At 40.5% G+C, this 23,926-nt stretch overlaps 1 protein-coding gene across 2 annotated transcripts in view; it reads right to left on the reverse strand.

The window, feature by feature from the left end:
* The window catches only part of CTTNBP2 (cortactin binding protein 2), a 131,250-nt gene that overhangs the window by 16,612 nt on the left and 90,712 nt on the right, over positions 1-23,926 (reverse strand). For both annotated transcript variants that reach the window (XM_037512145.1, XM_054692592.1), the window contains exons 9-14: positions 17,701-17,818; positions 14,435-14,710; positions 12,241-12,336; positions 10,574-10,653; positions 3,200-3,286; positions 3,018-3,117 (exon numbers count right to left, since the gene is read on the reverse strand). In XM_037512145.1, coding sequence (XP_037368042.1) covers positions 3,018-3,117; positions 3,200-3,286; positions 10,574-10,653; positions 12,241-12,336; positions 14,435-14,710; positions 17,701-17,818 — 757 coding nt within the window. The remainder of the gene's footprint in view (positions 1-3,017; positions 3,118-3,199; positions 3,287-10,573; positions 10,654-12,240; positions 12,337-14,434; positions 14,711-17,700; positions 17,819-23,926) is intronic.

Raw genomic sequence — 23,926 nt, forward strand, 5'->3', positions numbered from 1 at the left:
CAAAAAGTGGTAGATCCAGAGTGTCAGGTTGGGAGTGACAAAGTCCAAACTCTGGGAATAGTGGACATCTTAAAGGAGGGAAATAGGACGAAGGCCTGCTTTGAGCTGTCACTCTGATGAAGAACTGACAGGAGAAAGGTAACAGAAGAACATTCCTACAAGCTCTTATTACTGAGGGGAAGGCGAGAGGTAACAGGCCCCTCATCAGAGCCAGCACAGAACAGGAAGGGGTTTGGAGAGAGCAGCAGGACTCGGTGGCCGGCGGTGCTGAGAGGGGAGGACAGGAACCATCGCAGACAACTAAAGAAGTTTAAATATAATGAACATGGCACAACTTTAGTTCAATCTAGATTCTTTTATACTCTTTAAGGTGACCCCAAGTACATGGTCACCCCTTTGGGCGTGGAAAGCTGTGCATCCTTTATAATGCCCCCTTAGAACACGGCTCTGCAGGGACGGTGCTGAGAGTGCACATGAGAAGCAAGGAGCGAACCTTCTAAGAGCCTCCATTATGACAGTGCTCTGTGGCCACATTCTCCTACCATTATCACAACTCTACTGCAAAAAGAAAGTTCACTCAGGAATTTAAAGCATCACTTTAAAGTTCTGGCCTGGGCCTCCCCTGGTGGCGCAGCGGTTGAGCGCTGGGCCTTGCTAGCGTTAAGTGCCATGTCATTCTTTTTATAGTTGTTTTTGTTATTTTTAAATGACTTTCTTTTCTTCACGAGTCTCCATATACATTTTAGAGTCTTAAAGAGAAACACTTAATGTAGCTTTGCTGCTCTTCCCTCTTATATTTTTTGCTCATCCACTTCTTTTATTCATACTCTGAGATCTAGGAAGCAGATTCAAAGGAATTCAACACTGACTCATGGGAGATGAGACAAATGGAGGAATCCACACTAACGCTCAGGTTGCTCACTTGGACAAGTGTATTCAAGGTCTTAGGATCTTCATTTGACTCTGTTGTTATTAGAAAGAAAAGAATGACAGCACCAGATAGAAACACCCTTTCATATTTAGAGATGATACACCATTTCCTACATAAGTAGTCAGAATGCAGCCTTTTTTTTTTTTAACCACAGTCTGTAGTTCCAAAACCACATTTTTCAATTCCTGTTCACTTTCCTTTATGTCCTATCATCGGTTACTCCTTTAAAATCAACTCCAGCCCTCTCTAATCTTCGTTCTTTCCACCTCTGCTCCAAGCAAGTTCTTCTGCTTACTGACACAGAATATAACGTCGCAGTTTCTGTCTTTCCCATGCTATCGACTGCATCAGGACATTCACCCATTCATTCAACCGTTACTGGTAATCGTGGAAGGAAAAATCCAACAGGCTATACTACTGTCCCCCAAGTGGCTCACGATGTAATGTTGTGATCAAGACAAAAGCCCAAATGATGGCCTCTGTGCCTTGAGTTACAGTTGGGGGGGGAGTGGGCAGGCGGGGGAACTGAGGTATAAAAGTTTCCTGCTGCCCATTAGGGGAGCAGTCATGTCCGGAGGGAGCACAGAGGCTTTCATTTGAGGTCTCCTTAGAGCATTTAACAGGGTCCTTTTCTGTAGTTCCCAGAAGGCCAGATCTGATTTTAATCAGACTGTACAATATTGTACTTTGCATAGTGCCTGCCATGTGGTAGTTATAATGTGTGTGTGGGCTGGGAGGAGTTTGTGTGTTTCCTCTGTAATTCTAGATGAAAAGCTGCAGCACGAACAAAGACAGTGGAAAAGCAAAGGACACGCAGGGAAGACGCGCCATCTCTGGCTGGGGCACAGGCATCTGTACGAAGGACAGTACACGGGTATCCTAGCACAGAAGGTCTTGAGGGGTGTTGACTTAGTTCAGTGGTCAGTGGAGGGGTGGTGGGGATGGGAATCGCAGAGAGTGTTTAGTTGGTAGCCAGTGAAGGGGTAGAAGGGGTAGAAGCAGCAGAAGGCAGAGCAGCCATTTTCAGGAAAAGTAGGTGAGCTCCAAGAAAGGCGCCTTAATGGAAGATGGTACCCGTGAGAATGGATGGAAAAGGAGACCAGTGTGTGAAGATATGATCCCAGGACTGACTGCAGGCCAAGGCTGAGGGGGTCCATGGATGAGAAGACCTGGTGGGGGGGGGGGTTGTGTTCTTCACTGCTTTAAAATATGAAATACTTGACACCATTGAGAGAACAAAACCCCAAATTTTCACATTAAAACCTGGGTTTCTGGCTTTTTCCTAAAGTCACAAGACCTTCTGTCAGCAACATGGCGCTGGAGCTGAGCAGCTGCCTCATGTAGCGGGAGATAAGTTCCCCTCCTGCACAGCCCCATCCAGCCTGCTTCGCCCCCATGTGCCTTGTTGGAATTTGTTTCCAAGCCTGGGCTTCAAGTAAGTGGGGCCGAGGAACCTGTGCCACTCACCAAACTGGGAAATGAGAAAGAGGAGCTCTGCTTTGAGGTGCTCCCCATGGATTAGGGATGTTGAGCTGGACACTTTTACATTCTTCCTGACCTAATTCACTATTCTCCAAACTTCTGTAGTTACTAGCGAGAAAAATTATTTCAGCATCTTTACGTTGGGATATAAGCCTAGTAGGGTTTGTTGTTTTCTGTTGTTGTAATTATGCAACTAAAGTGGGAAACAGAATTTCAGCACAGGGGAGATTTTGAAGGGGTGGTGGCTGGCAGTGAGGAAGGGCAGGGTCAAAGGCCTGACAGGCCGAGGTTGAGTCCTGTCCTTCTGTGTCCTCACATGGGGTTCTGGTGGAGGGTGCTCGACTTCTTGCCGCAAGTGTTTTCACGTGTATAAGTCAGGGTGTTTGGACTAGCATCTACCAGGGTCAGAGCTCAATAAATGTTAGCTATTACCAGCAACGGCAACTGAAGAAACAACTTTCTCTAGCTCACTTTTGCTCGTTTCCACGCAGAGAGTGGCCCAGGCAGTATAGCAACGGTCAGATTCTAGTGGGGTTCTCCTGCCGTCAGAATGTGCTTCTATACAGATTTGTGGAATCCTTGGGCCCTCTCCAAGTGATCTTACCGCTAGTGATGAACAAGTCTACTAGCTGTTCCTTGGAGAAAGCAGCATCCACTTCGGCTCTCACTATCTCACAGGGGAACCCTGCAGCCATCTGTCTGTGCTGTGATAAGAGAGCAGAGTGATTAGTTCTACACACTTTTGAATTTTCAAAGAAAAGGAGAGGGCACGCAAGCAATCGATACCTTCATGCAGTGTGCAAGCTGATGTGCTATGTAGTCTTGCAGGCTTCCTTCTGGGCCATGGAAAATGACATTATGATATTGTTCAACCTATTAATAAACCAGAGAGACACGTTAGGTGAAAGTGCTAAGGAAGGGAAAATAGTGGTGGGTTAAGTGTGAAACTCCCTTTCTGGTTGTCCTTAGCCTTTAAAAGATTACTGTTTTAGGGGCAAGTTTTATCCATTGGGCACTTGAAATCTTTCATTTTAATGTAAACAACTAGCAAATATAGTCTTCATATAGTATTATATGCTTTATATAGTATTTATATATTTATAGCATGATCTGACATTTCATGAAAAGCATTTTCTTCTCTGTTCTAGAATGAGGTTCAGCAGTAGCTGGGAAACACAGATTGCAGATGTTCTGTTATTTTCCTTTATGATCCCCACCAGGTGCTCTATAGTTTGAGTTTTCCAAATGCTTACTTTACTTTCTAGTGGCTAAAACAGCAATGAGATTCATTAAGGAAATTTCAAATACAGAGAAACTTAACGAGCACAATAAAACTCATGGATAGTATCAGCCACCTTCTACCTTTCTTCTGTACACAGGTGATGTGTGTGTTCATGTATTTCTGCAGAAGGATATGAGTATAATCTTTTTACATGGTGTATGTCAGAGAATATCTTCGTATTGACTTTTTACATAAAAGATATCGTGATAAGTATACAATTTTTTGGTCAGCTGTCTTTATTATGCAGTTGGTGTTTCAAAGAAATCTGGCTATAGGCTGGCCACTTTCACTTTGTGAAAAAAGAAAATCTGCTGCCTGCATGTCTCCATGGAGTGATTATATGACACACTTCCCAGATGCACTACAGGCTTGCTCACCCACCGAATTCAGGCTCAGCTATTTCTGGGAGCATTGCTCTCCTACAGGATGGGAAGGACCTATATAGACAAAGAGTGGAGGAGAGCATCATGGGGCTGTAAAAGGCAGAGACAAAGGAGAAAAGGTCTCTGCCCAATTTTCTAACCATTGTAAATCTTGCCTTAAAGAATCATTAGGATGATCGTTAAGAGAAGGCTGAGAGTTTCTCTACCTGGTTTCAGGTAGGTCTCAAATAAGTAGGCCTAACATTTCTTGCCCCTAAAAATAGAAATTTTTTTCCTGATTCTTGTCAAAAGGAAACTCAGTTCTATTTTTCTCTATTATTGTGAGGTTTTATATCACTTTGCAAAAGCACTTTAGTGGGAAATTGTGTGTTAGGTACTGCTAGCCAGATGCAATTTTAGAGCAGAATGTTTGAGTGCTCCAACTTAATCCCAAACTGCCATGACTTATTGAATAGAAATTCTCTCACAAGGAATGGATTGTTTCACACCAGTGAAACAGGATACAGATTTTCAAGATTTACTGAATATTCTACCCCTGAGACTTTCAACTAGCATTGCTATTTAATCTTGTCTCACTTCTGAAAACAAGAGTACTCTGTTCATTATAGCTATCCTGTCCAACTACCTACACTTTCTTAAGATTGATTTTGAAATCATACAACGGCAAGAGACCCAGCGTTATAGATAAGCTGTCTTCAATTTCAACACTCCGTTTATTTTCAGATTGCAGGTTCTTATAACATGCAGACAGGAAGCATTCAATTTAAAATTTCATTGAAAAGGCCATTCATCAGCAGTAAGCACTTTGTATTCTTAGTCTTACACCCTTTCTGTAATAAGGTAAAATATAAATAAGCATATTAAGTAATAAAAGGAAAAACAGGTTTCTTGATCATTCCTTCATTCTAAGGCATGCATTCTTAGTAGCTTTTCTCAAGTAATATCAATTTTTTTGTTAATGGGATTTGTTCTATCTCATCAAATGATGTAGTAGTGTTGGTTACCATTTGGAATCTGAACAAAAAATATTAATTACTTGGAGTCTGTTGCTCTTCTGAGACTGGTAAAGACATGTAAAACCATGCCAAGAAACATATTTATCTGTTTAATGCTAGCAAACTCTGAGATATAATACATACACCTATTCCATGCTTCCAGTGGAGGGCTCTGATATAGACAGATAGATATAGATAGACAGACAGACAAGTCTGTAGGTAGAGAGGCAGGCAGAGGTGGAGGGGATATTTTTAGTGTCTTGAAAGGCAATCTATTCTTTGAAATAAAAGGTCACACTGAACTTCTAATAGGTGAACTGTAGTTACCAGAATTATGCACAGTGCAGCTTACAATGTGACATTTTTGCTTAATGTAAAGTGAACACTGGTCATGTTGTCACAGCTGGTACCAATCCCTTTTATTCTCGTATCTTCACAGTCTATTCAGGAAGCTCTTATCACATGTCAATGAGTGCTTTGTGAGGCAGATGGATTCTGTGTTAATGGAAACAATGATCTTCACAAAGCGCTATTTCTGTTTTTCTACATAACAGTTCACTAGAAGAGCAGTGGTCCTGCTATGATCAGTGTGGCACCTATGATGTGTTTCCAGACCTGTGGCATCATTTTAACACAATAAACCTCAGCTCTATTGTTTGGAGTTTTACTCATTAGTGTCTGTGGGAAGCATCCCCTGCCCAGAGACTGTTAGGCAAAGTTGTGCTGATGAGGTGAACTCAAAAAATTATGGAAAAGTTCTTTACTGAGGGCCTCCCTGGTGGTGCAGCTGTTAAGTGCTGGGCTGCGAAGCTGCCCGCAGCCTCTGCAGCGCTGGTTCGGTCCCCGGCCGCTGGGCGAGGGTCCCACATGGTGCGCAGACCTCTCCTGCCACCCGCTGCTCCCCTCAGCAGTGTACTTTGTCAGTCTCCCTGTTCTGTTCCCTGCTCTGGTGAATTCTCTCACCCTCCTACGCTTCTGACTGTACCCAGTGCTTATATAAACAAACAAACAAACAAACAAACAAACAAACAAACAAACAAATAAAAGTTCTTTACCGAGCCAATAAAATTGAGAGTGTACAGCTTATAGTGTCATGTTTAATAGTTAGGACTTTCAGTCTCACCTTTTATGACACTTGATTTTAAAGAACGAATGTATTTGTCATTATAGTCCCAAACGACAGTTGCTATCAACTCATATAAAATCTCCCCCAAACAATATTTGCATATCCAGCATCAGAGAAACAATAAACTGGAGCACTTCATGGTAGAGAGGATTGTAACCATTTGCTGAGGTCCCCTTTTTTAGAATAGGTATAAAAGAATGGGAACTGAAGAGAAATTAGAGCATATGTGTGCTAGTTGCGTTCACACATACACACACACACACACACACACACACACACACACACACACACACACACACACACACCCCTTTTTAAAAAATTAGCTTCCACTGTAAAAACTAAGACCAGACTTGGTTATTAATAAAGACAAGCCCTAGTTTATTAACACGGGCATAATACTTTGATATTGTCAATCTTGAAAAAATGAACTATATAGTGTACCTCTTGGTTGTAAGAGTTCTCCCCCAGCACTCAGGCACTGTCCCTGCTCTATACCCCCTCTGGGCAGACACTAATACCATGGAGCCAAAGGATACACCTGCATGGAGCCACATCTTTCTCATAGCAGAGAAAGCCATTTCCTCCTCCCGCCACCCCCCATGTCCCAACCCTGAAAAAAGTCCAAGCAGAATTGCCAACTGATGAGGCACCGATAGAGCTTTTGTGGGCTGGCTTAGACCATCATTCACAACACACAACAACAACAACAATGCTTTTGTGGGAAAGCAGCAAATTTCTTTTAGAGATGGATGAAAAAAAGTAGAATCTCCTCATGCTGATTCTTAATGATTACTACATATTGGCGTAGACAGTCAACAGGCAGAGAAAATCACGAGAAATGATGTCCTAAGGGATTCACAATCCTATTTTAAAATAGGGCTCAGCTCTGAGTGACCCATTTAAGTATTTTCTAATGCAAAATTATTAATAGCTACTGAATTATTATACAAGTCACTAATAAACTAACAGAATTTCAAACTGGCTCAGAGAGATGATGCAAAAAGTTCGACAATTTTACATCATTAACGAGTCAAAATGCAATGAAATTGTTTCCTTATTAACTCAAGGATGAAGAATGAAAATTTACTGGTATTACTCACTACTTAAGAAAGTATTAAAAAAAAAAACTCTAAGAAAACAAAATACTTAGTTTGAACTCTTCTCTAGATATGGTTTTCTGCATAAAGACTTTAACACATGTATTTTATATAATAGACTTATGCACATAATAAAAACTAGTCACTGCAATTCTTCTTTAACCAAGAGGTTAAGCACCGATATCAAGGATGACTGATGATTGATTATATGGACGAGAATGGAATTCTGCCCAGACTCAACTCCGGAGGCCCTACTATTCACTGAGGACCTTGGGTAAATAGAGGAAATAGGTGTGAGCACCTACAATGATTAAATGAAGCAATCCACACGCTTAGAACACATCTTGGCGCATAATAAGTATTCAGTGCAAATCAGGAATTACTTGAGTTCCATATCTTCTGTACATGTTTTCAACAACTCAGACACACATCACAGTGAGCCTATGGTTACTATGCCACTGGACTAAGTCATTTTCTGCCTCAGGTCACACCAGTGGCTTCCTGAAGCACCTGCGATAAAATCCAGGCCCTTGTCATGGTCCTGCTCTCACTGCTGTTGAAACCCTGGGCACCTGCCATTCTCTCTGCTTCAAACACCTTTCTTAAAGCTGATGTCTTCCTTTCTTTTGGTTCAATGATGGTCATTACAGGAAGGTCTTCACTAAGAACTCTGTCCCAAAACTCTGTCTTCTAACTCCTTATCTGTTTTAATTTTTTCTCTAAACTGTAGTTTAGTGCTGGCTCTCACATATGTATTTATTCATTTGATTTTTATCTGTCTTCCCCCACAGGAAGGCATCTTTAGTACACATAGCTGTAACCTAAGTTTCTAACACATTACCTGCCTTTAAGGGGTGCTCAATTAACAGTTGTCAAACCACTGAATTAAATAATTAAGGTAAAAATACTTGACACGTGGGCTAGCTCTTTAAGGGGTTTATTATCTCCTATGAAGGAAGGCCCTTGCAATCATTATGCTAGTGTATAGTCTGACTCACTTGAAATTTTGAAGTGATTACTAAAATGACTGATACTCGCTTGTTATCTTTATCCAAAGGTTGTTAAAGGAGTTATCTGTATATGTGCATTAAATTGACAAAAGAGCTAACACCTGTGCTAATCTAGTCTAGTTTGCTGGTCATTGTCGGATGGTCATTGGAATCTTCTAACTAGGACAAATACACAAACCAAATGTATCTGGAATATTCGATATATCCCTGTGAGTAGTAGACATTTCATTCAACCAACCTGCTCAGCTAAGGCTAATCTGTAGCTGTAATTTAGTAGCATTGCCTTCCTATTCACTTTATCATCTAAATAGTGAAAAGCTCTGACAACATGGAGGAACTGGGGGCAATGATGCTTATGAAGGAAAATTAAGTCAGGAAGAGAAAGACCAGTACTAATGGTATCAGTTAAATGCAGACTATAGAGAAACAAAGGGTTGGCTAAAGCTGAAGCAATACGAAATCCTAGAAATCTGGCTGCAGAACTGAGACTACCAGAGAGGAATAAAAGGGGGAGAGGGAAGTGGGGAGGAGGCCCAATGGCCAGTGGTAGCAGAATTTGGGGATCTTGGTGGTGAGTATGGTGTGAAAGGGGTGATCCTGTACCTCTAAATCATATGCAATGTTGGAAAACCAATGCTACCTGAATTAAAAATAATAAAACATTAAAAATGAAGAATAAAGGGTAAAGTTCTCAGCCAGAACCTTGCCTGCTACAGAGAGGCAGAGAAGGGAAAAGGGAGAGAAAGTGGTTCTACCAGCTGATTCTGCTACAGCCTGAGGCTCACATTGCTGAAAACCAGTTGGTTAAACTTCTTCAACCTTCACTAGAGAATGAAATAGCTTCCCTTCCCATTTATAATACCCTGCAGGCATGCTTTGATGCTTTAGAGAGAGGGGAGCAAATCCCAAAAAAAAAAAGTGAAAGCATCAGCTTTAGAAGACAACATTTCTCCCAAATTGTAAGGCTTTGAATGTGTCTGCTACTGTGACTGCTTTTACAAAGCTCAATCTAGACTCTGAGCTTAGCTATAAAAGCAATGAAATCATTTGAATACTTCTTTTCATCAGCAACAAAGACACTGATTCAGTTAATGAAAACAACTTTTGTAAAGGGTCATAGACAAACCCATTCATTTTTTTTAAGGCTTTCTAAATTAAAGTAGTAAGCACAGTGGTTGTTTACTTACTGTTTTACACCAGCAACATTAGTTTCAGACATATCTCACTCTCTCTCTCTCTCTCTCTCTCACACACACACACACACACACACAGAGTGAGACACACATGGATCCATCCGGGACTTGTACAATCCTGGCTTCATCATCACAATCTCAGTGACCTTTGACATGTTACTTTTATTTCTCTGCTTAGTTTCCTACTCTATAAAATGTATTATTATTTACTACATGGGGATGTTTTGAAAACTAGGACATGTATAAGCTCTCTGCATATTGCTTTGTTCATAGTATCAGACAAATACAAAGCATTATGCTTACCATTTTGCAACTAGATTTTGTTGCTTGATGATCATACTTCCCCTTTTTCCTTGAAATAGCAGAATTGCTTATTATTATTAGCTTGGTGCATGATTACAGAGCAAAAGATCATACCTCCCAGGGAGGCAGGGACATGTATTAAAAAGTGACCCACTCCCTGGAACTGAAGGCACTGACCCTGCGGCCCCTTCCCTTAGGCTAGAACCTGGCTGTGAGGAAGTGACTCTTTTTGATCAAGGTCATACAAGCAACAAAGGACATCAGAGGAACCCCTTTGAAGGAAGGTGCTAAGACCCTGGTCTGGTCTCCTTCATCCTCCCTGATTTCTCACCTGCTGGGACTTACATATTTGAGAACAATGTGTCTCCTGTCCAGTCATAATTGGTTTCTGTTAAAATAGCCAAATCAATAGTCTAATGCTAGCACGTTTACTCAATATTTAAAGTTTTAAAGCAAGGCATTTTAGTATTTACCGTCATGCTCTTCCACACTGATCTATTACTGGATGTCATCTTTCTTAGACAAAGACAACCTCCTTTTGCCCAAATTGTAATACTTTACAAGTCACAGTACTGTCTGGGTCTGGGCAACCGAATATCTGGATGACAGGGACAGAAATCTGATAGAATGGCAGCCAGGGACACTAATGGGGTCAGAGCACAGGGAGCAGAGGGTGCTCACACTTTTCTATTCTAAACATAAAAATGGGTGACACAGTGTTCTAGTGTTGGGGATGTCAGTGTGCGATTCCACTGGGCAGTGCCCACCTACCAGCCTGAGGTAGTTCTGCAGCATCTGAAGAGGGATCATCGATGCATAAGTCACGCTACTGAGGCAGCCTTCTTGAGGTCCTGGAAGAAATGAATACACCGAAAGAAAATTGGCTCTTCCTTGTTAAATATAAATGGTCAAAACACAATTGAACCTGTCAATAAAAAGCACATTGTTTGCTGACTTATGGAGGGAGAGTGCACATTTGTCCAAGTAGCAACAGTTTGCCTTTATCATCTTGAAAACACTAACACTTGGGTACTTGCTGGTAAGCAGACACTGTTCCTGGCCTCCCAAGAGTTCCCCAGCTGCCCCCTCCTCCCCTGGGGAAGTCAGCCATCTCCTGTCAATCATGGCCAAGCCTCCAGAGCCAAGCTCCAATATATTGGAGCTGTTTCTTGCTCTGATCACCATATTGTACTCTTTATAAGCAAATGTCAGAAATTATCTCATGCCTCAGAAAGTTCTGGCCTTAGCCAACACAGCACAGGTCTGGGTCTCCTTTAGATTCATTTCCCAACTCTGCCCAAGCTTTCCAACTATTGCCATTCTCTCAACGTACTGCTTACACCTAAAGGAATTCTCTGGGATGGTCTCACACCGCCCCCAAGCCCGAAACTTCAATACATTCAAATATTGAAATAACACTGTTAGATGAAACTGATTTTTTAAAGACTATTTCTAAGAATGGAAAAATACATGATGAAATCAGTAACTTTTTAGAGCTATGGACTGAGAAATTGAGATTCCCTGCATTACTTACTAGCTGTATAAACTTAGACAAGAAAATTAGTCTTTCTGAGCCTCGACTTCCCTGAAAATGAAGGTGAACTGAAATCTCAATGGATTGTTCTGAGGATTAATGAATTTATACTTCTTATAAACAACATCACCTACAACTGCATAATAGGTGATCACTAAACATTAGTTTATAATAATTGTGTTCATCATATATGGTACTTAACAGAACATTTCTTTTAACTCCGTTTCCGTCACTCTTACCAGCATGTCAGTTTGGCCTCTGGTTTTCCTAATGAAAGACGCATTCTGAAGAGAGAGAATCTGATTGCAGGAACCAGTGATCAGGAAAGACATCCCCACAAATGTCAGAAATATGACACCTGATTTCGCCTTTCAATCAAACATTGCAAAGGCCATCATGTTACTTAGTAATGGGCCTTCAATTTGCAACGAAGGAGAATACAAAACCAAGCCTGCACATTGAAAAACCAGCACAGACCTTCCTACTTCAGACTGGGTTGCACCCCGTCGATACAATGTAAATTGAAAATATCTTAAATTGAAAAGCAATTAGTATATAGGGAACACAGGTGCTTAGCCTAGCTTACCTTAAAGTGCTCAGCACATTTATGCTAGCCTTTGCTTGGGCAAAATCAACTCACGTAAAATTCTGTTCTAAAACAGAGCAGTGAATAACTCCATAACCTATTGAATAGACCTGGGACTACAGGTTGACTATGGTCTATTGTTAGCCCAGGAGAAGATTAACACCCGAAGGATGATTTCTACTGAATGTATATTGCTTCCATACCAGCCTACGGTCAAAAAATTTTTCAGTCAAGCTGTCCAAGTCAGGGGCCATTTGTACGGTGAAACGATCCTGACACCAACACTGTCAGGGTTACCTCAGTTGGGAACATGTTTACCTGACAAAAACACAGTGACGTGCTCTGCTTTATTTTTCCTCATAAAGTCCCACGGGGATAGGGTGAAGCTTTGACCTACTGACCATGGCACATTTCCTAGTTGAAGAAAAGAAAAGAAAATGTCAAGAGATGTTTAAAAGTCAAATTTCTAATAAGGGGCAATGTGTGAACTCCTCTGTGAGAATCCCATGGAGTCCAGACATTAGACTGTCAAAGAATATGTAAAGGGTCACACCAGGGGTTAACTCTCTAACACAATTTTAGTTGAAGATGAAGAGGAAGGTCTTCAAACTATCAACCTCTCCAAAGCTATCCTTAGAGTGACTGAGAGAATAACCTGAAGGGTGGAAAAAATCCCTAAATATTTCTAGGGTAAGCTTTCCACGAGAGAATCTGATCATAACCTTTCATGGTTCCTCCAATACCTGCTTCATAAAGATCTGAGCACTTTAGATGAGGCCACTGGGCCTTCACAATATGGTTCCTGTCTCCCTTCCCAGCACATGTGTAGATTCCAAAAACTCCAGCTCAGAGTAAAGCTGGCCTTCTCAACCTGGGTCTCTGCTCTCTCTTGTTCAAAAAGGGTCCCGTTTCATAGATGTCTTCTTTAGGGAGGGATTAGTAACAGGTACATGTTTTCATCTCTTTCCCTTCCACAAGTCAGTTCTTAAATACCTAGTCTCACATGCCCCAATCGATGGGCATGTCCCACCCCAAACTCTGCTTATCTGCTGGCCTGAGTTGCTTTAGTTTATCAATACACTAAACTTAACTTACATACAGATATTGATAACAATGATGTTAGAGTTACCAGTTATCAAGCAACCACAGCTGGACTCTAACTCTTTTACCCACAAAACTCAGTGTTTTTTTTGGGTCACAAATGGCACTAGGATGCCCCACATCTCAGTGACAAGCATGAACAATGGCGACATCCGTCTTAGCAGCCACTGCTTGGAGGCACAGTTCTGTGATGGCGGCGGGTACCCTGTGCCTTTGCCAGATTGCAGATGAGCTGAGGAGGGCTGACAGCGCAGAGTCACTTCCTTTAAAACATGGCTGTGCTGACTGTATCAGCTCCCTCAGCAAAAGCACACTTGAGCAACATGCTGCTGTGTGAGTAAAATGGGTTCCTGAGAATCATTTATGACTTATTTCCTCAATGTAATTATCTAATTACATAATTCTTCTGTAATAATTATAGCAATTTTAATGATTTTGCCAAATACCCAGGAAATTAAGTTGCCATGAATAATGTGCTTTGAAAATTAGTGGTAATATATGTTTTGAAGGTGAATTAACATGTGATTGAAGAGAATAAAACACTTTTTGATAGAATAAGGTGATTCATTAATAACAAGGCAAAACCCACCCTCACCCCTCATCCTGGACATTCTTTTTGCAACCTTATGCTGCTAAGAGTACACAGAATTTCCCAGCAGACAGAGGGGGCTTTGACTGCTGACTGCTTTGCTCATTAGCTGTGTGACCTCAGGCAAGTCATCTTGTAACCAGTTCAATTATCTATAAAATGAGCCTGTTCAAGGGGCTCGCTGAGGTCTCATATTTAAAGTGCCAGCAGCAGATTCTTCACAGATGTTAATTCTCCTGGGTTGAGGAAAGGCGCTAACCAAGGACAACATTTATAGTTCCCCGCTATGTTCACCAGAAAGCAACCTTTATCTTTTATAAGATTTCTGATGTCTGTTGCATGGGAGTCTGTCAAACAGATAATCAGTCACCACTGACTCTTCCCATGCTGGAGTCATCCTTTATCACCCGTATAGCTCGAGACTCCATCAGGACTCCGTCCTGGAGGTGAGGTGTTAATGTACCACGGCAACTCTGGCTAAGCTCAGGCATAAATTTGGAGCTGTCTTCAGAACTTGTGCATTCAACAGCTGCAGTGTGGCTATTTCCTTGCATTTACCTAGAATAGCAAGTGCAATCACAAAGCCTCATCAAGGGCTTTCATGTTCTTTACTTTGAGTATTATTTGAGGCACAAAAGCATTTATACACTACCAGACGACATTATAAATGGCTGCACTCTGAATACTCAAGGTTTTTAGCATCAGCAGCTGTCACAGGCGAGCTCTGAATGTGTTTAATCAATGAACTAAGTATCAGGTTATGTAGCCCATAAACATAAACCCAGATAGTTAGTGTTCTCTTTATCACAGAGCTGTTGATACCTAGCGTGATGGATCGCACGCTGCTTGCACTGAGGCCGATGCTGGAGTCAGTGGTGTTATTAAACGTCACGTCTTCCAGACGCCACCATCCATCAGAAGAGATTGCTTGGAAGTGATTTGTCAGAGCTTGACTCACTGCTTTTGAAAAATCATCCCATGATGTCTGTTTGCGGATATTTAAAACGCATATTGTGTTTTCGCATTCAAAGTCATCAGACCCATAATGGCCTGGTTGAATCTCATCCACTGAAATCCTTAAGGGTACTTTAAGAGCATCTGTTGGAAAAATAAAAGTAATAAAAGTTAAAAAAAAAAACTCTAATAGAAAATAACAGCAAAACTCTATTTAAAATAAGTAGACATGGACATTTTGAAAACAAATCAAAGGGAAGCTATCACATTCCCTTAAATAGCATGAAGTGAATGTTCCTATCATGGAGTAAATGTTGGTTTTCAAATGCGTTATGGTTGCATTGCAATCATATTCTTGATAATATGGAACTGTTTCTCTTCCCTTGTATCTTTGACCTTTTCTACTTCATTGACTCCTTGCCTTCAGCGAGGTTCTCAAGTTCTTTAAAAAATCTGAGAAAGCTAGAGCCTTCCTTTGCCCCTGAATTCTCTATCTCTATCACCTTTTTCCCTCGCTTCATAGATAATGATAGGCTATCTGATGAACCAGGCAGGTGACAGCTGTAAAGGTCAGTGCATTTAGGAGTGAGCATGGCTTCTGACTCATAGGCCTTGGTGTGAGCCACGCATCTGCCTTCTACTTGCTGTGTGTACTTGGAAAATCACGTCCATAGCTTTGTATCCCAATTTCTTCTTCCATAAAAGGTGAGGAACATGCATTGAATTGTTATAAAGAGTAAATGAAATAATGTTCAGCATGGATTTGACACACTATCTGTTACAGGGAAGGTAGGGAGGGATTATTTGGTAAATGGTACACAGTTCAGTAGAAATTCTTAAAAGAACTTTCCAATCTCTTTGTGACACCACTGAGGGGTCAGGACCCCATGAACATCTGTTCTCGTGAACTGATTTATATGCTTACCCGAAATCACTTTGCGTATTCCCAAACTCTTCTCTGTCTGCTGAAATCATTACTATAATTAGTAAATTAAGTATTCTATAAATGGATGAACTATGAGTTACTATTCCTATGAAAACCAAATTCAACACTTTAGAGACACTGAACAAAAGAGTTGCTAAAACAGTCATCTAATGAAATATGGATGAGGTGACTACATATAATTAGAAAACATGTAATTATCTCTAGACAGATACTGCCTTTAGTTTGCTTTACAAATATGTTTAAGTCCATAAGCACTAGAAATCATAGGTTAGAGCATTAAAGGTATAGTTTGTTCAAGCTAGAGTAAGTGGAACTATGATCAGCAGAACCATACCACAATAAGGACCTCTACCTGAAAGTTGTTGACATGAATTACCTCATATGTCTTAAATATCCTTTAAGTGACCAGCTACAAATAATTTTATTTTCCAATTGTCAATTCTCAATCACCATGTTATTTACCAATAGACACAACTGATCTCTCTGACACCCTCCTATTGAATTGTGTCCTACCTCATTGGTTATTTTTTAATGTTACTCCTTTGCTGCTCCCTCCACTTTTTCAGTAATTCTTAATGACATAGTGTCTCAAGGTTTGTTTATTTTTTCTATCTGTGTCAACTTCCTTAGTGATCTCATCCAGTCCCATGACTAAAGACTGCTGACTTTCAGGTTTTTATATCCAGTTCATACTCGTGTCTAGCATTCTTGCTGACCAGACAGCTCCACATAGATGCCCTAACAGACATCTCAGATGCATACATCCAAAACAAAACTCCGGATCTTCATTAGCAAAATCTGCTTCATTCATAGCCTTCCCAGATTGATAACTCCATCCACCCAGTTGTTCAGGTTAAATATCGTGGAGTTATCCACGGATCCTGCCCCCTTCACACTATACATTCATTCCATCAGGAAGTTCTGTTGGCTCTACCTTCAGTAATATCCAGAACCCAACCATTTCTCACTTCACCTCTTACAATCGTAAATTGAGCCATTATCATCTCTCACCTATCTATACACTATATTAAATGGGCTCACATGTCTTCCCAATTCTTCTTGTGATTTCTCATTGAAGTAGCCAGTGAGATGGCTAAATGTACACCAGACCCTGTGACTCCTACATTCAATCCCGAAATGGCTACCTTAAGTCCATATAATGGCCGGCAATTCTCAACAAGATCAGACCCCATTACTACCCCATGCTATTACTGCTCTGACTTGTTATCCAACTTCTCTTCTCACTCATTCTAACCCAGTCACTCCACCTCCTTGTAGTTCCTCAGACACCCAGGTATGCTCCTACATTAGGGTTCTATCTACCCAGTGTTCTACCTGGAAAGCTCTTGCCCAAGATATCTATGTAGCTGCCCTTCTCATCTCTTTCAAGTGTTTGCTTAAAGGTTTCATCAGTAAAGCTTCTTTTCACCATTTAAAAAACTGAAATCCATCACCACATCCCAAATCCCTGTCTTCTTCACGGCACATACTACCACCTCATGCACCATTTAATAGATTATGTTTATTATTCATTTTCTGGTTAGACAAGATATAAGGTAAAGTAGAATTACTGATAGTTCTAGCTAACTGAACAGACTGGGAGATAATTTTGATATGAGAGGTCACATTATTTTGTACAATCTAGCACTTTCTATTCATAAACCCACAAATGAACTTTTTATAAAATGTGCTGAGGCGCACATACTCTCAGAGCTGCAAGGGACCCGACAGATCATCACTTATCTTCATAGACAGGTAGGCAATTAGAACTGAGAGAGAACCAGCCTGCCTAGGGACAGACTAAGAGGAAAGTATCCAGCCATGATTTCTCATATTCTGCTAGTCTTATGTCTAGAAGCTCATGTAAATCTAAAGAAAAGAGCAATAATTTCAATATTGTCCAGCATCAGTAAAATACAAGATCTCTTGTCCAGCATCAATTACACTGCGCCCCCAAACACAAAGATCTGTTACTTGGAGAGTAACTGACTATAAAAAGCCAGTCAATATAGAAAATGAAAGAATTACTACATTTATGGTAAGAAATTTTTGGTAATAGCTTCAGTTCCAAAAAGGCTAAGAAGAGAATGAGAAAACCGTAATTGCAGTAATATTTTCCCCATCACCCCAGAGGTCGTAGCACTGTGGCTGAAATTGTCGACAAGCAGGAAGCTGTGCACACACTTACGTAGGTTCTCCAGCAAATGCTTGCAGTCATCAGTCGCCACATCATGAGCAGTCCGATGGCACTTATCTCTTTTCTCCGGCTCCAGCCCTCCGTGCCTACACAAGATTTCTAGGCAGTCCTGTAAAGACAAGAGCTCTGTTAACATGCATCCAAAGGAATACATTTGAGCGAAATACCTAAAGGAAATATCAGTTGCCTATAGCAAGCAAATCAGGAATTCTCAGCTACAAAACTGACTTCAATTTCAACAACCCAAATATCTGGATAAATCTAAACAATATCTTGAAATGAAAAGCAAAGAGTGTTTCATGTGAGTCAGAGATTCAAAACATTGCTCCCAAGAACAGCCTCGTAGACTTCAATAGAAAAAAATATAAGCTTACTAATCACTCAGTTTGCAGAGTGAAATAAAAAAAAATTGAATTCTGCAGACAGTATTCTTTTATGTAATTTGGCAATATAAAGCAAAAAGACTTTTGCTACAACTTGAAGTTTCTTGCTGTCCTCTAGACCATGAACTGCTTTCCTAAGTGCAGGGCTCCAATTTCAACCACCCAGTCCCAGAGTGCTTGTAATCACATTTACAATGGAGATTTATGCTGTCCTTTTTATAATTTGAAAAACATGAACATCACACTGGTTGAGTTTTTAGATAAACATGCCCAATAGATATTGAAGTTCTATTTTTCAGGAAATTTCCATTAAAAAATATCAGTAACCTATTAACTGAAAAATCTCACAAACTTTTCCAATCAAAGTAGCAGTTAGTCAACAAACATGCAAACATTTTCTAATAAATAATGGCACAGCAGAATATTACATGAGGACATTTCCCTAGGAACTCTGCTATAGCAACGTTTAACATGTCATAATTTGTTTACTGATTTTCCACAAGAATAAGCACAAAAATGAATAAACCAGAAACCATGAAAAGCAACAACCAAAGCAAGCAACATCCTTTCATCGTGTGCATGTGCAAAGGCAAACACACACACACACACACACACACACACACACACACACACACCCCCCCCCCCCCCCCCCCCCCCCGTGCGCTTGGGCTGAATTCCACTTCTGACAACACAGTAACCCAGTCAATCTGGAAGCCTTCTCTAACTTTTCTGTACAACACCCTGTTTTCTGGTTTTGTAAAACACACTTTTCCCCTTTTCTATTTAAATATTTGTATCAAAGTATAATAGCCACATATATCAGTACACAAAGAAATAAGCCTCTGCAGTGCCGGTTTGATCCCCAGCTGCTGGGCGGGGGTCCCACATGGCACGCAGACCTCTCCTGCCGCCCGCTTCTCCCCTCAGCAGTGTACTTCAGTCCTTCTGCCTGTTCTGCTCCCCACTCTGGCTCTGGTGAATTCTCTCGCCCTCCCACGAATCTGACTGTGCCCAGTGCTTGTATAAATAAATAAATCAATCTCAAAAAAAAAAAAAAAAAAGAAATGTACAACAACATGAAGGATCACAAGAAAGTGAACAGACTGGACTAAGAACTTTGGAATCCTATGGCTCCACTGCTAACCCATTCTCTTCCACGAGTATCCACTATTCTTTTTAATATCAGAGATGGGTTTAGGCTCTTTGTGAACTTTATATAAATGGAATGATTCTGCAGATACACTTTTGTTTTTGGCTTCTTTCTCTCAACATAGTGTCCATAAGACTGATCCATGTGATGGGAATAGCTATAGCCATTCTTTTTAAAATTACTGTGTAGTAGCCTATGATAGGAATATACCATATTTGACTGATCAAATCAATGTTTGATTTACTTATGTTCTCTTATTATGGACATTTGCGATTTACTACAAACATTCTAGAGTAGGTCTTTTGTTTGGCACGTGTACACATTTTTGTTGGGGTTATGGACCCACATTAGGTTGCTGGGTCCCAGGATATGTATATGTTCTACACCAATCTATACTGCAAAGAGCTTTCAAAAATGATGATGCCAATTTCAACTCCTCCAAGAGTATATGAGAGTTGCTTCAATTGCCCCCAAAACAAGCTGTAAATGTAATCATGAGTTGACAAGTAAGTACAGGCAATCCCTAAGGGTCAAAAAGAAAAACAAAGAGTAAGCTGAAACCACCAATTAAGTGAAATCTGAACAGGAAACCAGTACTGGTTTGAGGGTAAAGTTGATAGACTCATTTTAGATACTGGCGGGATAGGAGACAAGACCTCAGGATCCACAAAATGGTGGCACTAAAACAGAGGACTCCAGAATAAAAAAAAAGTTGGCCTACAAAGGGAACTGACTTGAACATTAGATTCTCACTGTCTGGGCTCAGACTGGAGAGCTCTCCTCCAATGCCTGTGCAACATCTGGCTGCCATGGGTCTCGGGTTCAGATTAAAGAAATCACTAAGCTAATTAACTGTAATTAACTGGAAGCAAAGTCAAATATATAAATCATAGTTTCTATCAAATTCTTATTTATTACTTGTAAATCCATATAAAGCATAAGATAATGACAAGCTCAGAAATGTTGATTGAGAAATTAAATCGAGTAAGAGGATTAAATAGAATGCAATCTGAGCACTAAACTGTGAATTCCCAAGGTTATAGGAGACAAAAATAACATATTTATTATATAAGTTATTATTTGCTAAAAAAAAAAGGGCTAAGGCCTGGATTCTAATCCTGCCAATATAAATGATTTTACCTACAACCTTTGGTAGCCATTTATTTTTTATTTTTTATTTTTTGCTTCAATTTCCTTCCCTGTGTTTCATAGGGTTGTTCTGCAGTTTAAATGAAATGATGCATACAAAGTTCTTATATCCTTGGGACATACTAAACTGTCAATATTTATTAGTGGTTATTATTATCATAACATGGTCATCACCAATTAGATTTTCAAATATTCATTTAACAGTCAGGTGCAGAGCATATTAATACATATCAGCAATTTCAATATAATCAGAAATAATAAATGTGACAGAAATATGCAGGATTCTTTGATATTTCTGACCTTCAGAGTGTATTTTGTCTAATATTTACTGCACTCAGGTAAGTTAGTGGGCAATATAAGTAGTGACTTTCTCTTTAAGGAAACTGAGGAGTTTGGATGTTTCTCTGTAGGGTGGCAACTTGGGAAGCTCTTCTCAAGGTACAAGGCCATGATCAGTCAGGGAAATGCCCTCTCAGCTCTGTTCTGAAAACCAAGTGATGCATTTGGAAGAAATACTGAAAAGGAGAAGGAAGATGGAGGGAGGCCCGTGAGGAGAGAGGCTCTGTGGGGCACCGTATACACCAAGGTAGAAAGGTATGATTTTTTTTTTTCCCAAAGTAGAAAGGGAGAGTGAGGTATGCAAACAAATGGTAAAAAAACAAGCTCTTAAGTGGAGTGTGGAGAAGTACCCTGGGAAAATCTAACCTCTGAAAGTCAAGTTTAAGCTGAGCTGTTTTTGAGGTAGGGCAGGACAGGGAGAAGAGGCCATTTGAGGTAATGGGAAAAATAGGTGCAAAGACAGGGAGAGAAGAGAGCGCACAGGCCATCTGCACAGAAGCCAGAGTGCATGATTAGAGCATGGACTGCATTAGGGGTGGAGACTGGAAGTATGCCTGAGGAGGGAGACGGAGGCCAGATGAGGAAGGGACTTGTCTGACATGATAGAGGTCTGGCATTTATCTTGCAAGTGACAGAGCTTGGAAAGATTTAGATAAACAGACAATTACATGACCAAGGCCCCCTATTAGGATGACCCCTCCGGGGGCAGTTCTAAATAAGACCACTGCAGGGCCCTGCACTAGCCCACACACACAGTTCCTCTAATAAGAAATCTTTTTGCGTAAGAGTTTTAATACCAGAGATGCTCAGATCCAGAAAATCTCCTTAACTGTTTCTGCTGTAAGAACTTAACATGTCAATAGTCACTAAGAAACTTCTATTTATTCATCCTAAATGATAAAAACAAAGGTTTATCTTCAGTGACTAGTTCTCTTTAGAGTGAGTGGTCTCAGGCAGTTTTAGAGAGAAGTATTTATATTACCCAATAATGAGATGATGATTTGCATAAATTGCTTAACCACTGGGGAAAAAAGACTAAGGGACACAGAAAAAGCACTGCTTTAAGAATCTGATCTTTATGAATTGATGTTGGAGAATTAGTTGCTCTGTTTTCCAAGACTCAGTTTTGTCATCTGCAACTGGATGAACTATTGTCCCTTCAAGCTCTGAAACATGCCACTTCTGTACTGAAAGGCAGGTGGAGATGGAAGCAGTTTTCTTTGGTAATGATGGCACTACCACTCTCTGGAGATTGGACAGATACATGCTACTGCAGAGAGGAAAAAGTTGTCTTTTAACTTCCACTTGAGGTGAGTGAGTGTAGAGTCTTTTCTCCACACAATGATTATCTCAGCATTGTAATTAATTTTTCAGAAAACTGAGCTTTGCAACTTAGTTATAAGTGGACTGCCTTTCTGGAGAATTGTTTCAGTCAGGTTCTAACATTGCATTGGGTAAATGATGCAAAAATATTTTCCAATACCTTTGACAAGGAAGGGAGGAAGGCAACATGATAAAGCACAAAGAGTAATGGAATCAGGCAATCTGGGCTTCATTCCCAACGTCTATCTATTAATTCCCTCCAGAGTTTAAATGTCCTAATCATAAAATGAAGAGGTTAGGCTGCAAGATTAAGTATCCACTCCAGGGCTAAAAAAAAAAAAATCTATTATTTTAATCTATTATTTTACTGAGCAGTGCGTGGATGTTGTCAATCATGCTCACTTTAAAATATTTCTCTTGTTGAAAATTCATTATGCTTAATGTAAGAAAATTCAGAGTCACACTACATGCCAATAAAGGTCAGATTTCCCTTTACTCAGTAATGACAGAGAATCCATGTTTTCCAGGACTCTGGGAATCAACAATGATACCATCCTGGATTATAGAAAGCACCAAGACTAATAGAGTTTATAATCATGGAGCTGAGCAGCAACATAAGGGCTTTAAAGCACAGGGCAACTCGCCCTGGGAAGCAGTTTCCTTTCTCCGCCTGGCACGGAAAGTTCGGCAGCTGAACACTGAATCAGTGATGCCCAGGTTTTTCTTTTCCTGTTCCCCCCAATCTCCCTGTCCCCAGGCTGAGCTCATGTATGACCCACTCTATCCTGTATCCTACGAGATTTCTCTTAGGGGGGTGGAAGCAGTCACAAACCATCCCACCCCACCATCAAGTGAGATTTACTAGCTTAGATTAATTCTACATTTTCATATTTAAGCATTCACATTTCCCATCTTTGCCTCCAAAGAACATTTAGGTCAAAAGCTAATGCATTCCATTCCAATCAACACATAGATTTTTAGTTTACACAATTTTTGTAGGTTATTTTTTTGTTCAAAGTTAAAACGAGAGAAAAACTAACACACAATACCTCCATATTGAACCGAATCATGCTTTTTTTTCTCACTTTCTTTTTAAACCAAACTCCGAAATGAACAGCTTCTGCTCTAGATCACAATAACAGGAAGTTACTCAACCAGGAGTTGTGAATGCACATTCCAAGCTATTCCCAGATAGCTCCATCTGGATGAACATATCACAGCACTTCAGCCCAGCACACCTAAACCCATACCCAGCTTCTCAGGCACAATGAGCCTCTTCTTTTCTCTTTCTGGGAATAGCACTAGTGTCCTTCTATCCCGTGTCCTCATTTCCCATATCTAATCTGTCTTCTAGCCTGGATTTTTCTGGTCTGTGATAGCTGTCATTATCTTCACCACTCTTACCATCTTTACCTCGTCTCTCTCCTGGCCATGCCTTTCTTTGTAATCCCAAATCTGTGTTATTGCAAATTCATCAGTTTAGACTATAGAGCGGATTATTTTGCCACTTCGTGCAAAATTCCTTTCACAACTTTACTGACTAGTGAATGAAACCCTAACTTAGTATGTCACTGAAGGCCCAGACTACTGCTTCTCACACTGTTAGCCCAATGGGAGCTGTGACCCACCTCCCGCTTCCAGTCTCTCTTCCCACTGCTGTCGTCGTTGAGCTACTCTCTCTCCCAGTGATGACTGGCAAGTTTAACACACTCTGCTGCAAGGTCCCAAATCTCGTCGCCTCCAGAACGAGCCATTTCTGAGCCCACCATTCTAGCAACTCTGCTCTTTTCATGCCTCAAAAATAAAAAGTTGCATTTTATACTGGTGCCACCATATGTTTATCCTTGTTTTAATTTTTGTGCTTATCTTAGCC

Source organism: Talpa occidentalis, unplaced genomic scaffold (genome assembly GCF_014898055.3).
Source record: "Talpa occidentalis isolate TD23 unplaced genomic scaffold, MPIMG_talOcc4v2.1, whole genome shotgun sequence".
NCBI classification, from domain to species: domain Eukaryota; kingdom Metazoa; phylum Chordata; class Mammalia; order Eulipotyphla; family Talpidae; genus Talpa; species Talpa occidentalis.